The 15,045-nt window shown below is 46.0% G+C and overlaps 1 protein-coding gene across 8 annotated transcripts in view; it reads left to right on the plus strand.

Moving 5' to 3' along the window:
- SLC5A6 (solute carrier family 5 member 6) overlaps positions 1-15,045 on the plus strand; it is a 377,063-nt gene that overhangs the window by 61,143 nt on the left and 300,875 nt on the right. For all 8 annotated transcript variants that reach the window (XM_029596258.1, XM_029596266.1, XM_029596264.1 and 5 more), the window contains exon 3: positions 13,426-13,491. In XM_029596258.1, the coding sequence (XP_029452118.1) occupies positions 13,426-13,491 (66 nt within the window). The remainder of the gene's footprint in view (positions 1-13,425; positions 13,492-15,045) is intronic.

The following is a 15,045-nucleotide window of genomic DNA, read 5'->3' on the forward strand; positions in this document are numbered from 1 at the left end:
CCATCTTCCGTTAGTGCCCTTATGTTAGTGCCCTTATGTTGCGTACGGTTTTCGGCAATGTTCCCAGTGCCTGAGGACCATGTCCATTATAGATCTGTAAGAAACATGTGTCCTCTGCCTAGGGGCATTGCATGACATCTGGGGATGACGCTTATGTGCCCAGATGATCCTGAAGGGACGTCAACTTCGACTCGATAAGATGGAGCAGCTGTTTGGGTTGAAGAAGTCTGCAGCATCAACATCTAAGGACTCAGGAGCTGCAGCGATGGACCCCAAGCTGTCAATGTTGCCGGAGACCGACCATAGTCTATCTCCTCCAGGCCAAGGATGTCTGGTTACTCGTCAACAGCTTCTGCACTGGGGAGGGAAGCCGAAGATGCATTGGGGATGCACCAGCTTTTGCTGCGATGCCCCCGAAGTGACCCTGTGGCAAGGAGTGCCAATCCTCCATTGGTGCCAGGTTCCACGACTGTCTCCACCAGTCCTGGTGTCAGTCGCTAATCCACCTCGAGGGTCCGAAGAAGATATGGCTACCTCTCCTTCCTCCCAGTCTGTCTTGGCATCGGCAGCGTTTGAAGAGGAGCTGGAGCGTAGAGTCCAGCTAGCAGTGGACCGGGCGCTGCAGGCTTTCGGTCCTATGGCACCAGACCTGGTGTGGCCCATCCTTGTACCGCTTCTGGAGAAGCTCAACATGCTCATCGGTGTTACCGATCCAGTTGGTGTCTGTTCCCAGGACAGCACTGGTGCCCAGCAGGGCAGTACCTGACCTAAAGGTCATATTTTTGGTGGTGGTCACTTCAATGCGCAGGGTCAGCGAGCTCCAGGCCTTGGTGACTTATCCACCTTATCCTAAATTTTATTACAACAGGATTTTCTTACGTACGCACCCTAAGTTCCTGCCTAAGCTGGTGATGGATTTCCATCTTAGTCAGTCAATCGTCCTGCCAATAGTCTGTTTTCCAGGCCCCATACCCACCAAGGCAAACAAGCACTGTACGGTTTCGACTGCAAATGAGCCTTAGTCTTCTGAATGGAGCAGACAGAAGCCCATAGACAGATCACTAAACTTTTTATTTCTCTTGACAAGAATAGATTGGGCGTTGCCATTGCCAAGCGGACACTATCCAGTTGACTAGAAGATTTCATCTCCTTCTGTTATGCCCAGGCGGGACTGCATCTTGGGGGTCATGTCAAGTCTCATTCTATCAGAGCCATGGCAGCGTTGGGAGCCCATTAGTGAGCAGTTCCTGTGGAGGAGATCTGCAAGGCTGCGACATGGAGTTCTCTCCACACATTCACTTCTCATTACTGTCTGGATAGGGATGGCCGATAAGACAGTAGGTTCAGTCAATCTGTCCTTTGGAACCTGTTTGAGGTGTAGAACCTGACTTTTCTGGGCTCGTTTTGGGTTCAGGCTGTCTCCCTCTGTCCCCAAATCTGTTGGGGAGTAGCCTGTAGCTAGGGATTCATCCATGATTGAGGACTACCATCCTGTTTGTCCTCTGAGAAAGAGTTTAGTCCTGGGGAAATTCTGCACTACTGCGGAGTGCAGAATTCCCCCCTGCACGGAATTGCCAAATTCTGCGCAGAAAATGGCATTAAAGGCATTAAATGGCATTAAAGGATGAAGACCCTGGCGTGCCGCGAACAGAGCCTGTGCCATTCGTAGCGAAGATGAAGCCCCGGCGGTGTCATGTGGTGAAGCAGTGGTGGGGGAGAGAAGGGACCCTGTATGAGGGGATATGTGTGTGTGCGAGAGAGTGAGGGAGCCTGTATGAGGGTGTGTGTATGTGTACTAGAGAGAGGGAGTATGTGTGTGAGAGAAGGAGGGACAGAAGGAGCCTGTATGAGGGACAGTACTGAGAACGGGGTTAAACTCTGGGACTGGTGATAGAGTGGAAGGGGTTGAGCCTAGAGGTGGAGGGGAGAAATACTTGCAGGTGGAGGAGTTGGGGCCTGAGAGGGCAAAGTGGCCAGAGGAGTAGGAAGAGCGAGTGGAAGGGACACTCTTACAGTGAATTTTTAGGGAAATTCTGCTCAAAATATTTGAAATTCTGCATCTTTAAGTAATCACTTTTTTCTGTATTTATTTAAAATGTAATTACTTAGACTGTCATGTAAACTGTGTTTTGACTAATATAAAGTCTGCAGAATTTTAAGGTTTTTTTGCACAGAATACCCCCAGGATTAAGAGTTGCTTACCTGTAGCAGGTGTTTTTCGTGGACAGCAAGATGTTAGTCCCCGCGAAACCCGCCCACCATCCTGCGAAGTTGGGTTTCTCCTATTTTTTTTTGTTTTTTAATCATTATTCTATGTTATAAGACTGGAGAGGAGCCCCACATGGACATGTGGCATGGGGCATGCTGGCGATGCTCAGTGTACCTAGTCCGAGTTCTAGAAACTTTGACATAAGTTTTCCGCATCGGGACTCCATCTGATGATGTCACCCATATGTGAGGACTAACATCCTGCTGTCCTTGGAGAACACCTGTTACACGTAAGCACCTCTGCTAAATCTGGAGCCCCAGAGTTAGTAAGGGCAGCCCTTGAGAGTCCCACTCGTGAAACTTGACCAACTTCCCCAGCCTTATGAGTGGGGACAAAAGTGCGGCAGCCCTGAGCAGCCTTCTCCTGCCAGGCTTGCAGTGAAGAAGAGCTGCCACTGTCAAAAGGGGGAAAGGGAAAGAGAAAGGATAACAGAGAGGGAGGGAGGGAAACGATTGAAAAATAAGGTGGGGGAAGGACCAAAAAAATTTAAGAGAATAAGATAAAACCAAGCCTGCTTTGGGAGCAGTATCTGATCTCTGCATCACTAGATGTCAGGGGAGGGAGAAGATTGCTGTGTGGAAGGCTGCATAGCAGCCCTGGCATCTTATGAGGGGTGGGGGGGATGGAATTGTTGAGGGTGCTCAGTAGGTTTAGTGCCAGAGAAGATGTGTGACAGGGAATCTCCATGAAATATTCCTTGTTGGCTTTTGATGTCTGGAGTGGTACTTTGACCATTCTCATTGTTCAGAATAGTTTTTCACATCTTCATGGTTCATTGCAAGGGCTGGCTCACTGTTAAGTGATGCACAATGCCGTGTGGAGGGTCAGGGTTCAGCTCTGGATCTGGGGACACTATGGAGCCAGTGGGGGGAGGGAGGCTTAGCCATAGCTCATTGGCAACAGAGACCAGACTTAGGGTGCTGGCTTCTGGAGAGAGCTGCTATTTGTGGGTTCTGGGCAGAGGCAATTACCGTGCTGGTTGGGCGGAGTTGGGTGGGGGAAATAAAATATGAAAATAAACTCTGATTGCAAATAGTCTCCTGGTGCCATAGCCCAATAGCAGCCTGTTTTATCGAGATGGAAGTACAAAAGGTGCAAGAGAAAACCATGCTGGACCAAAAAACCTTCCAAAACTGTAAAAGCTGGTAATTGCAGATTGTTCCTCAGAAAGCTGAAGCCAGTCTTGCACTCCGTTGCTGGGTGTGATGGACTTTTCTTTAGAAGGCCTGCATACAGAAAGGCATGCACAGAGCATGGCTCAGCCACTGGCACCAGGAAACACTGTACCTACAACCCCATAGAACTGCAGTAAATGAAGATGCGAACAGACGGGACCAATAAATACAGTTTTGACAAAACCTGGGAGAAAAATCTTATAGAAATATCAGTACTGAGTAATTATTTTGTTTTTATGTGTGTTGGGAGAGGTAATCAGGTACCAGGAGCTGCAATAGGAGATTTAGGTAAATTGCAGAAGATACAGAAATAGTCCCGGCTGACCTAGATGACAATATTTAAATACTAAACAACACACAGGGATATATTCTCAAAAAATTCTCTACTATATAGACAAGAACATACACTAAGAGAATTTGCTTTAAATTTAAATACACTATTGTACAGAAATTTTTTATTAACATCCACAAAAATGTAAACCTATACACAGTTAAAACTAACTAATCTCAGTCACACCAAGCATTCAAACATTAAAATCTAAAAACCCAATGACACAATGTAATTCCTCTTACAATACATCAGATTAAAGTGCAAGAATGATACATATCAATGTTTATAATACAAGATTTGAGGCAATAATTTTCTTCCCAAGGTTTCAGTGTTATCCAAATTCTTTCTTCAAAGAGAAAATTTAAATAAATTGTCCACTTCCTCTCCCTTTGCAGGGACCAAATATCATCTAGTGCATGTGCCACGCGCTAATTCTTTGCACGCTGCACCCGCACAACTGTTTGCATCAATACACGAAATATCTGTTAGAAGATATTTGGTCCCTGCAAAGGGAGAGGAAGTGGACAATTTATTTAAATTTTCTCTTTGAAGAAAGAATTTGGATAACACTGAAACCTTGGGAAGAAAATTATTGCCTCAAATCTTGTATTATAAACATTGATATGTATCATTCTTGCACTTTAATCTGATGTATTGTAAGAGGAATTACATTGTGTCATTGGGTTTTTAGATTTTAATGTTTGAATGCTTGGTGTGACTGAGATTAGTTAGTTTTAACTGTGTATATGTTTACATTTTTGTGGATGTTAATAAAAAATTTCTGTACAATAGTATATTTAAATACTGCCACAAGCTACAGCTCCCTCTGCATGCTGCGTCTGGCCAACAGGTCCACCATTGTGCATTGCTGGAGACTACTTCTCTCCCCCCCCCCCCCCCGGGGGTGTTAATGCCGCTGCCTAAGCATTGCCAATATTGGTTAGGCCTGAGAGTAAACTCTAAGCTTTGGAATCAAACCCTCGTCTTTTGCATGCAGCCTACCTGATGACACAGCAGGCCCTAGTAAACCTGTTTCAGTGAGCAGATTCTTCAGTAGTAAGACAATTCTTTGTATTCAGAATCACAGAAAATGGGAGTTGGGGGAGGGGATTTGCCTTTGTTAAATGCACCAGATTTTTCAGAAGTCTCCACCTTGACAACAATGCCTCTCATGTGCTGATGACAGTGCGACTGTGGAGGCAATAGAGTCCAGTACTCTGCTCATGAGGCCAGTTCTGCCACCTCCAGCCTGCAGCTTGTTGACTCACTCCCCAATGGGTGCACAAGGGAAATTCAATTTATTTACAATATTTTATTTTAACACCTCATCCATTAGCACTTTTCTTTTCTTTGCGAGAGCAGTGTGCAGATCCACCGTACCAGTGTTGTACCTAGTTTAACATGCTATACTTTTTATGTGTAATAAGCAGTCAAGGTCTGAGGACCAACCTGCCTTTCTATCCACATGACCTGCAAGCACAGACAAGCCCAGATTTAGGAATAGGAACAAAGACAACTGCCTAGGGCACCACATTTTTGCAGGCACCAAATATGCAGGCTTGCATTAGTGCTATGTGTTGGCACAGCTTCAAAGGGGCGCAGCCATGGCTCTCTGCCGATGGGCACCAAAATCTTAAATCCAGCCCTGAGCACAGTCACCATTTTTTTACAGCCCTCTGAGCAGTAATGAATGCGCTTGTGCTGTAGAATCTTTCACTGCTGTTTTGTGTTCATGTTAGAAATGTGATCAGAGAATGAGTTTTAATCCTTCAGAGGGCAACTTTTTTTTGCAGGTAAAAATGTTTCTCCTAGGATAAGCAGGATGGTGGTTCTCGCACATTGACATCATCGGATGGAGCCTGGCACAGAAAACTTACATCATACTGAGCATGGCCAGATTGCCCTATACCGCACATCCACGCGGGGTCCCTCTTCAACTCTTCAATCTCTCTTTCTTTTTTTAGGAGCTTTTGCCTCTTGGTTGAGTGAGCTCTTGGCTTTTATATAGATTTTTTTTGTGTTTGATTTTTCTTGTCTCATCGACATCAGGTCCCTCTCTGTTCCCCTTAGACTCCTCAGTCAAGTTTTTCGGCAGTTTAAGTTTATTTTTGCTTCCGTTTCCTCCCCCCATAACAGTGGTGCCTCTGTGCCCGCTGGTGTTAACCACCCATCGTCTCAGTCTTTTATTTTTCCCCTTCTTTTTGTTAGTCATGGCCTTGTCTGGTTTCCGTTGATGCCTGCAGTGTCCGAGGACTATGTCCATTATGGACCCACACGACGTGTGTGGCCTCTACCTGAGGGCATCACACAACATCCGGGGTTGCTGCATGTGCGCCCAGATGACCCCCTAAGGGACATCGCGCTCGACTATAAGATGGAGGAACTCTTCAGATCAAGGAAGTCCAAACCATCAACATTGGCATCTGTTCCCAATGTACCTTGGTGCCGCACCAATGGTCAGTCACCGAGCCATAGACATTGGCGGGGCTGTTGATTCAGTCTTTGTTGCTGGCGGATAGGGATGCTGGGGACTGGCTCCTGTCAGTCTCATCTAGGTCGAGGACATCTGGTTTCATCATCATCATCGACCTCGGCACTGGGGAAAGACAAGGCTGAGCACAGAGGAAGCATCGGTAGAGGTCACCTTCAATGCATGGAGCTGGGCTCGGGAAGTTGCCGGCTCATGCCACCCTATGGTGAGGAGTGCCCATCCTCCATCGATGCCGGGGGTCCGCGATGGTTTCCACCTGTCCTGGTGCCAGTCGCCAATCCACTTCCGGGATCCAAGGAAGATTTGGCCTCCCAGTCTGTTTTGGCATTGGCATCTTTTGAGGAGGAGTTAGAGCACAGAATCCAGCTAGTGGTGGAGCGGATGTTGCAGGGCATCGAGTCGGTGGCACAGATAGTGCTGGAGCCTGCACTCACCCTGCTGGAACCGCTGCTGGAACAGTTCAGTGTGCTCATCAGTGTGTTACGGACCCAATTGGCGTCAGTTCCTGGGAGGCCATCGATGCCCAGAGGGGCACAGATGTTTCCCCCGACCGATACGGTGTTCGTTGCTGGTTACTCTGAGGAGGAAGCTCTATCGAGGCCAGCAGGGACATGAGGCCTGCAACCCCCCATCCAGCTTTGCCGTGGCCGGCACCAGTACTCGAGCCTCTGGACAAAGGCCGAGCACCTAGGGCTCCATCCCCTGTGAATTACAGTGAGGATGAAGCCCCATATGGGGGATGACTCTGCAGAATCTTCCTCCGAGGACTCTGAGGGTCTTCTTTCAGAGCAGTCTCTTCCAGAAGAGCGAAAGAGGTCTCCATTGGAGGACCTGACCTTCACAGGTGTTATGGAGGCGATAGCTGAGGCCATCCCTTTTCAGTTGATGACTGAGGAGGATGGCTGGAAATCCTTCAGTTTGTGGAGGCTCCTGAAGAGATCGTGGCAATCCCAGAGCACAAGATCTTTAATGAATTGCTGCTGAGGACCTGGAAACACCCCCTCATGGGGTGTCAACAGGAAGGTGGATGGGGTTTATCTCGACCATCAGACTATGGGATTCAAGAAGCGTCAGCTGTCACACCAATTGGTAGTGCTCGAATACGCTCTTAAGAAGGCCAAGCGCACTCGGACACTTGCCTCGGCACCTCCGTGAAAAGATTAGAGTGATAAACGCTCTTGGGAGAAAAGTGTTCCGGGGGCCATGCTCATTGCCCGGATCTCCTCTTTTCAGCTGTAAATGAGCCAATTCTCACACAACCTCTGGAAGCAGGTGAAGGAGGCGGCCAAGCAACTGCCTCAACAGCAAGACTCCTTCTTATTGTTGATGCGTCAGGGCCTGGAATGTGGAAAACACAAGGTTCATTCAACCTAGGTTGTTTTTGAGACTGCATCGAGAGTCTCTGCAGTGGGAATCGGCGCCCACAGAATGGCATGGCTATGGGTCTCAGATCTCCAGCCGGACATACAGGAAAGACTTGCTGACTTGCCATTTACGGGAGAGAATCTCTTTGGAGATAACGTGAGGGACGCAGTGACCGAGTGATGGGATCACCATGAGATACCAAATCCAAAATTCTCTTACTATATAATCCCACGATTAAAGCAATCTATAATTGGAACACGTGGTATTAGAAACTTTGACAATTTACAATGCTGTATATGACGATGCTTATATATATTTAGAATATGAGTTTAAGGACCATCACACCATCCACGGTGCTCACAAGTTAGAACTTGTATCTCATGCACTTCATTTGGTCACTTTTAATCATTGGTTGTTTAATCATAAGCTTGTTACCTCAATCTCTCCTCTCTCCTTCATTTAGTTTGTTCAGGTTTCACTGTCGGGACCTCTATCAGTTGTCCTCCCCCCAATTCCCTGTTTATTGTACTTTTCCACCTTTTTGTTATTATGTAAACCGATATGATGTGTACTTTAATGTCTGTATAGAAAAGCTGTTAAATAAATAAATAAATAAATAAATTGGTCCAAATCAGCTAGCATCCAAAACTTGTGTTCAATTTTTTGTTTTTTTGTATTTTTTAACAATATATATTAAAAGGTATCAACTTCCCTTTTGTAGCTGTCGGGATCACTCGTCTGAAAAGGGAAGTTGATACCTTTTAATATATATTGTTAAAAAATACAAAAAAACAAAAAATTGAACACTGAAGTTTTGGATGCTAGCTGATTTGGACCAATGATTAAAAGTGACCCAAATGAAGTGCATGAGATACAAGTTCTAACTTGTGAGCACCGTGGGTGGTGTGATGGTCCTTAAACTCATATTCTAAATATATATAAGCATCGTCATATACAGCATTGTAAATTGTCAAAGTTTCTAATACCATGTGTTCCAATTATAGATCACCATGAGATACCCCAGCAACTCTCCGCCAGCACTTCAGACCTGCTCTCCTAAGCCAGGAGGTCTGCGAGGCAAGGTCAGAGGAAGTCTTTCAACCGCTAGATAAAGTACTATCCTATGGCCTCTCGATCCTGTTCGCAGAGAGTGAGCTCCCACGGCCATCCCAGGCAGCAGAGAGCTCCCCAGTCAAATCCCGGGAAGGGGTTTTCACTGGATCGTAGAGAGCATAAGCCAGCCACCTGTACCTGTGACGCTGTGCCCCCCAGGCTATGGTCATTGCGGATTGGTGGCCCAGTATAACCTCTGACCAGTGGGTTCTGTCCATTGTCCATCAAGTGTTCCCAGTTGGAACTATTGGGAATTCTATCAAATTGTCCTCCATGCTCATTTTGGGGGCCAATAATGCATCAGGAGGTGCTATTAAGGGAGCTCTCCGCCCTCTTAATGGCCAGAGCAGTCAAACCTGTCCCATCGAGGCAAAGGGGGCAGGGATTCTACTCCCAGAATTTCCTGATTCCAAAGAACAGGGGGTCTCCATCCCATCCTAGACATGAGGGCCTTGAACAAGTTTCTCCAAAAAGAAAAGTTCAAGATGATTTCCCTGGGCACCCTGATTCCCCTCCTGTAAAAAGGGGACTGGCTATGCGCCCTCTATATAAAGGATGCATACACTCACATTGAGGTCTTCCCAGCACTTCCAGTACAGAGTGTTGCTATTCGGGTTAGCGAAGGCCCCACGTGTCTTCACAAAATGCCTTGCCATAGTGGGGGCATACCTCTGCAGACTGGGAGTTCATGTTTTCCCTTACCTGGACAATTGGCTGGTCAGGGGCCGATCAGTCCTTGTGCTTGACTATCCAGGTGATTGGAGTCACTAGGGTTCGTCATCAATTCCCCAAAGTCCCATCTCAGCCCGTCACCTCGATTGGTCTTCATAGGATCCCTGCTGGAGACGGCTCAGGCAAGAACCTTCCTGTCATCATCCAGGGCAGTCACATTGGCATCCACAGCGACGATGATTCAACAGAGTCAACAGGCTTCAGCTCGGCATATGTTGAGGCTGTTGGGCCACCGTCCATGTTACTCCCTTGGCACACTTTTATATATGCGCAGAGCCTCCAGGCTCACATCTGAGTCACTCTGTCTCTCCAGGACTCTTTGTCCTGGTGACGGGTTCTCAAATTTGGAATGAGGAATATCTTTCCAAAATCCCCCTACCCAAATTGTCCTAACCACAGATGCATCCATATTGGGGTGGGGAGCTCCCAGGGCCTATGGTCTGCCCAGGAAGCACGATGTCAGATCAACTTCCTGGAGTTCTGAGCAATCAGCTACACTCTGTGGGCTTTCTGAGATCGGCTGTCCAACAAAATTGTCCTGATCCCACATCGTAACTTGGTTGTCTGTATGTGAACAAGCAGGGGGGGGGGGGGGGCACAGGGTTGTACCTCCTGTATTGGAAAGCGCTCCAGATCTGGTCCTGGGCCCTGTCCCACGGAATGGTTCTCAGAGCCATGTATCTGGCCAGAATAGAGAACGTGATAGCAGACAGGCAGAGTCATGCCTTCAGGCCTCGAGAGAGGTCTCTGGACCAGGGAGTAGGGAACCGAATCTTCCGCCTCTGGGGAAACCCAGATGTGGACTTGTTCGCATCCTCCTGCAACAGGATGGTGACTCAGTTCTGCTCCCGACACAGGTAAGACAGCGAACCAGCCTTGAACACCTTTGCCCACCATTGGAGCAAGGGGCATCTGTATGTGTATCCTCTGATTCCTCTGACAAAGACTCTCTTGAAGCTTCATGAGGACCGAGGGACTATGATCCTCATAGCCCCTCGTTGGCCGAGACAGATCTGTTTTCCACTCCTTTGGGAGTTGTCCATCCAGAGACCGATCAGTCTGGGGACTTCTCAGATCTCATCACGCAAGATCAGGGCAGATTGCGGCATCCCAAGCTCCAGACCCTGTCGCTTACAGCCTGGATGTTGAGAGGTTAATTTTGCAGCCGCTCAATCTCTCTGAAGATGTGTCTCAGGTCCTGGTGGCTTCCAGAAAGCTTTCCACTAGAAAGTCCTATGGACTGAAGTGGAGGAGGTTTTCTGTGTGGTGTGAATATAAGGTCCTAGATCCATTCTCCTGCCCCACACAAAAACTGTTAGAGTTCATCTCAGTGCAATTGGTACATACCACCAAGGTGTAGATAGTACGCTCTATATAGCCGATAGTTCGTTTCGTGTGGGGTCTGCTTCAGTTGAAGCTTCCCCTAAGGCCTCTCTCCTTTTGAGCTGCTGCACACGTGTGACCTGACAAACCTGATCTAAAGGTCATATTTTTGGTGGTGATCACTTCAGTGCGCAGGGTCAGCGAGCTCCAGGCCTTAGTGACTTATCCACATTATACTAAATTTTGTCATGACAGGATTTTCTTATGTACGCACCCTAAGTTCCCGCCTAAGGTGGTGATGGATTTCCATCTTAACCAGTCATTCGTCCTGCAAATATTCTTTCCCAGGCCCCATTCGCACCAAGGCGAACGAGCATGTTTGGACTGCAAACGAGCCTTAGCCTTCTATCTGGAGCGGTCAGAAGCCCATAGACAGTCCACCCAACTTTTTCTTTCTTTTGACAGAAATAGGTTGGGAGTTGCCGTTGCCAAACAGACTCTAGCTAGCAGACTGTATCTCTTTCTGTTATGCCCAGGTAGGACTGCATCTTGGGAGTCATGTCGAGGCTAATTCTGTCAGAGCCATGCCTGCAGTTCCTGTGGAGGAGATCTGCAGGACTGCGACATGGAGTTCTCTCCACAGTTTTGCATCTCACTACTGTCTGGATAGGGATGGCCAACGAGACAATAGGTTCAGCTAGTCTGTCCTTCGAAATCTCTTTGAGGTGTAGAACATAACTCTCCCTGCCTAGGGCCCATTGTTTGGGTTCAGGCAGTCTCTACCTCTGTTACCAACAGCATTGTGGTTGTTGTGCCCGTTGGCACCTAGTTGGTGCTTGTTGGACCCCTTTTGTGTTGGAGAACACCTGTAGCTAGGGATTCACCCATGTGTGAGGACTACCATCCTGCTTGTCCTAGGAGAAAGCAGGATGTTAGTCCTCATGAAACACGCCCGCCACCCTGCGGAGTTGGGATCTTCTTATTTTTTATTTTAATCATAATTCTATGTTACGAGACTGAAGAGGGACCCTTTGTGGACACATGGTATAGGGCAGGCTGGGCATGCTCAGTATGCACAATCAAAGTTCCAGAAACTTTGACATATGTTTACCGTGCTGGGCTTCATCCAGTGATGTCATCCATTTGTGAGCAGCCTACTGCCCTAGGAGAACACCTGTTACAGGGAAGAACTCTGCTTTACCCATGTAAAAACACCCTGAATCCCCACTCCCACTGCCTTCCTAGTGTGTATGGTTGAAAGTGCCTGCACTTTGACAAACAACCCAAGGGCGAGGACCACCTGAGGAGGTATTTTCACTTTTGGATTAGTTATTGCAGGAGTAACAATTGCTAGATTAAATGTGCATGAATGGTGTGTTTGAAGTCCACTTCGCAATGTACGTTATGAACAAAAATGGAAACTTTCTTAAATTCTGTAGCAGTTCTTACTTAGAACAAGGAGTGAAGCAGATTTATTTACTGATCAGAAATTGAATGCTGGTGCAACTAAACCAGTATTCAGAAGCTTTGTATGTGAAGCAGTTGAACATTTGAGCAGCATTATGAATCCATTGACGGTGACCAGAGCATCGTGTATGGGGACAGCCACTTACTGTATCTTTTTTTTTTTTTTTTTTGTGAACTAGTTTGAGACGTCTTTCCTTAATAGTAAACCATTTATTACAAGGCTAATATTAAAAAGCCAATCTGATAGACTGATTGGTATAATAGAAAATAAATGTTGGTGACATGGTAAAAGATGTTTACCTTCAAGATCTGCTGTTCTTTCAAAAACAGTTTAGAGAAATATTGGTTCCATATCTCCATGATCGGTAGGGATGTGCAATTGTTTTTCCCGAATTTAGGCAATGTCAATGAAATTGCCTAATTCGGAATGGTTTGGGAGAACCGAAAACATCACACTTTTTCTGAAATTTTGTAAAAAATTAATTTTCGGTTTAGTGTGCGCTAACTCCCGATAGTGCGCACTAACTCGAAAATCGGGGCCCCGAAACGAAGCCCGACACGATATTTAGACCCGAAGCATATCTCTAATAATCAGCAGCAGGGGCCTGTTATACTACCAGATGTCCAAAATGTCACACAGAGATTGCATCAGCAGGATTAAGACATTGATACTAATGTCATGTAGAAAACACACATTGCTGTGCTTGGAATATATTTTTGCTATTAGCAGCAGTGCAGTATCCGTTTTGTGTGACATCATGAATTTCCTCATCGTACTGATATAGTCTTTGTGACATGTCTGATCTCAGAAATATAATTCATCTGATATTTCTAGCTCGTAGACATTTAGCAGTGATTGTGATTCTTGGTGAACTGTGAGGCTAACACTTGTATGGAAGCTGATTTGTAATGTAGTGGTAGTTAACTGCCTATCATCACCATTTTTGTAAGTTGATTAGAAATTTAACTGAGGAGCTGAATATTTTGAAATTTCATATTAAGCAAAGACGACAAAGGTGCCTTAAAAATGGGACTCCACGTTTATGGTAGCTGTGGTTTCTAGGAGTTGGCAGTTACTTTAGACCATTAAGCTTCAGTGACTATTTTCATAATTACTACTTCTCACAAACTCTTCTTTCCCTTTTCGTCCTACTTTTAGTACCTGGAGCTCCGATTCAACAAGACTGTCCGTATCTGTGGCACTCTGACCTTCATATTCCAGATGGTGAGTAGCGGGATTGGGAAAAATCTTGGGTGTGAGGTTGCTTGGATATCTAAAATTTGGGGCCTGGTAATTTGGCTGGAGCGGGGAAGTTGCGGTGGTTGCTGGAGGAGCCCAATTAGTGGGCTGCAGAGAAGGTGAATATTGGGGTGTGTGGGGTGAAGCTCAAAGGAAAGAGAGAGTTAGAGAAAATTGCCTAGAAGCAGGTATCACAGGTCTCTGCCTAAGCCCTGCACGATCTGCTGACAGTTTTCTGGAACTCATGTTCAGAGCCAGCCACTTGCAGCAAACAACTTTATTCTATGTATCATTGTTCACTTAATACTCAAAACTTGCAGTTACTGTCTTGAGACAACAGGAACACTGCAGTAAGATAAATTGGTAATCCTCTGAGATCAGCTTAGTTCCCCAGGACCATGTAGAACTAATTCCCAACTGCACCTTTGCAGATTCAAAATCCCTAAATTGAAGCTGTGGCATCTCTGCATTTGAGCCTGAATGAGCCCTCTCTCTTCGTTCCCCACCTCATTCTGTCTGTCTGTCTCTTCCTAAAAGGCAGTGCTGACTCCCTTAAGAGAGATGCTGATTGCGCAGCTGTAATTAGCCTCAGCCACATCTGTGTGGTATTTGGAGTGGAGGAATAGCCTAGTGGGTTGTGAACCAGGGAAATCAGGGTTCAGGTAGAACTGCCACTCCTTGTGATCTTGGTCAAGTCACTTCATTGCTTCAGGTACAAACCTAGATTGTAAATCCTCTGGGGATAGGAAAATACCTACAGTACCTGAAACTAATATGCTTTGACTTGCCTGACAAAGCCAAATATGAATTGAATAAATGGTAACACACACTGTGGCTACTACTTTCATCCTAATTAATTCTCTGCCAAGGCTTTCCAAATGCATTTCTCAGTAGCCCTGTGCTTCCTTCCTGTTCTTTCTAGCTTAATAATCCTCTAGGTTAAAGTTTACTTTCTGCCTTAAGGCAGTGCCTGCTCCCCACCCTCCCCAAACTCCCTTTGAAATTTCCTGTTTTTTTGGACGATCTTACTGTCCTGTCTTTTCAGACTACTTTTGCGTGAGTGAAACCCCAGTTAATTGTTTTGTGTTGCTCTGTGAGACTCCTGCATGGAGAGTTCTGACAAGAACCAAACAGCTCTGTCCCATCATAATGGGAAGAATCTTCATCTCCCTAAGAAATGAAATGAAACCAAGCAAAAAGGAGATCTTAATTTTGTTAAATATTGTAATTATTCAAACTTTTTTTTTGTTAGTACTATTTTAAAGCTAAACTTTCACTGTCTGAGAAGTCATTCAGGGGGTAATTTTCAAAATTCTGTGGGTACTTTCACCTACGGATTTTGCATCATTTCTCAAGAGAAAGTATGCCTGTACTTTCCCTTTAAAAATCGTCTAAGGAAAATGTACCTGCAGAAATTTGTGCCTCCTTTTTTTTTTTTTTTTTCTACAGATACATTTTCCAGCCAAAATGACTTGTAATTTTGAAAATATAGAACAAGGTGCATTTCCTTCCCTGGCCTAACTCTGCCTTGGTAACATC

Source organism: Rhinatrema bivittatum, chromosome 3 (genome assembly GCF_901001135.1).
Source record: "Rhinatrema bivittatum chromosome 3, aRhiBiv1.1, whole genome shotgun sequence".
NCBI classification, from domain to species: domain Eukaryota; kingdom Metazoa; phylum Chordata; class Amphibia; order Gymnophiona; family Rhinatrematidae; genus Rhinatrema; species Rhinatrema bivittatum.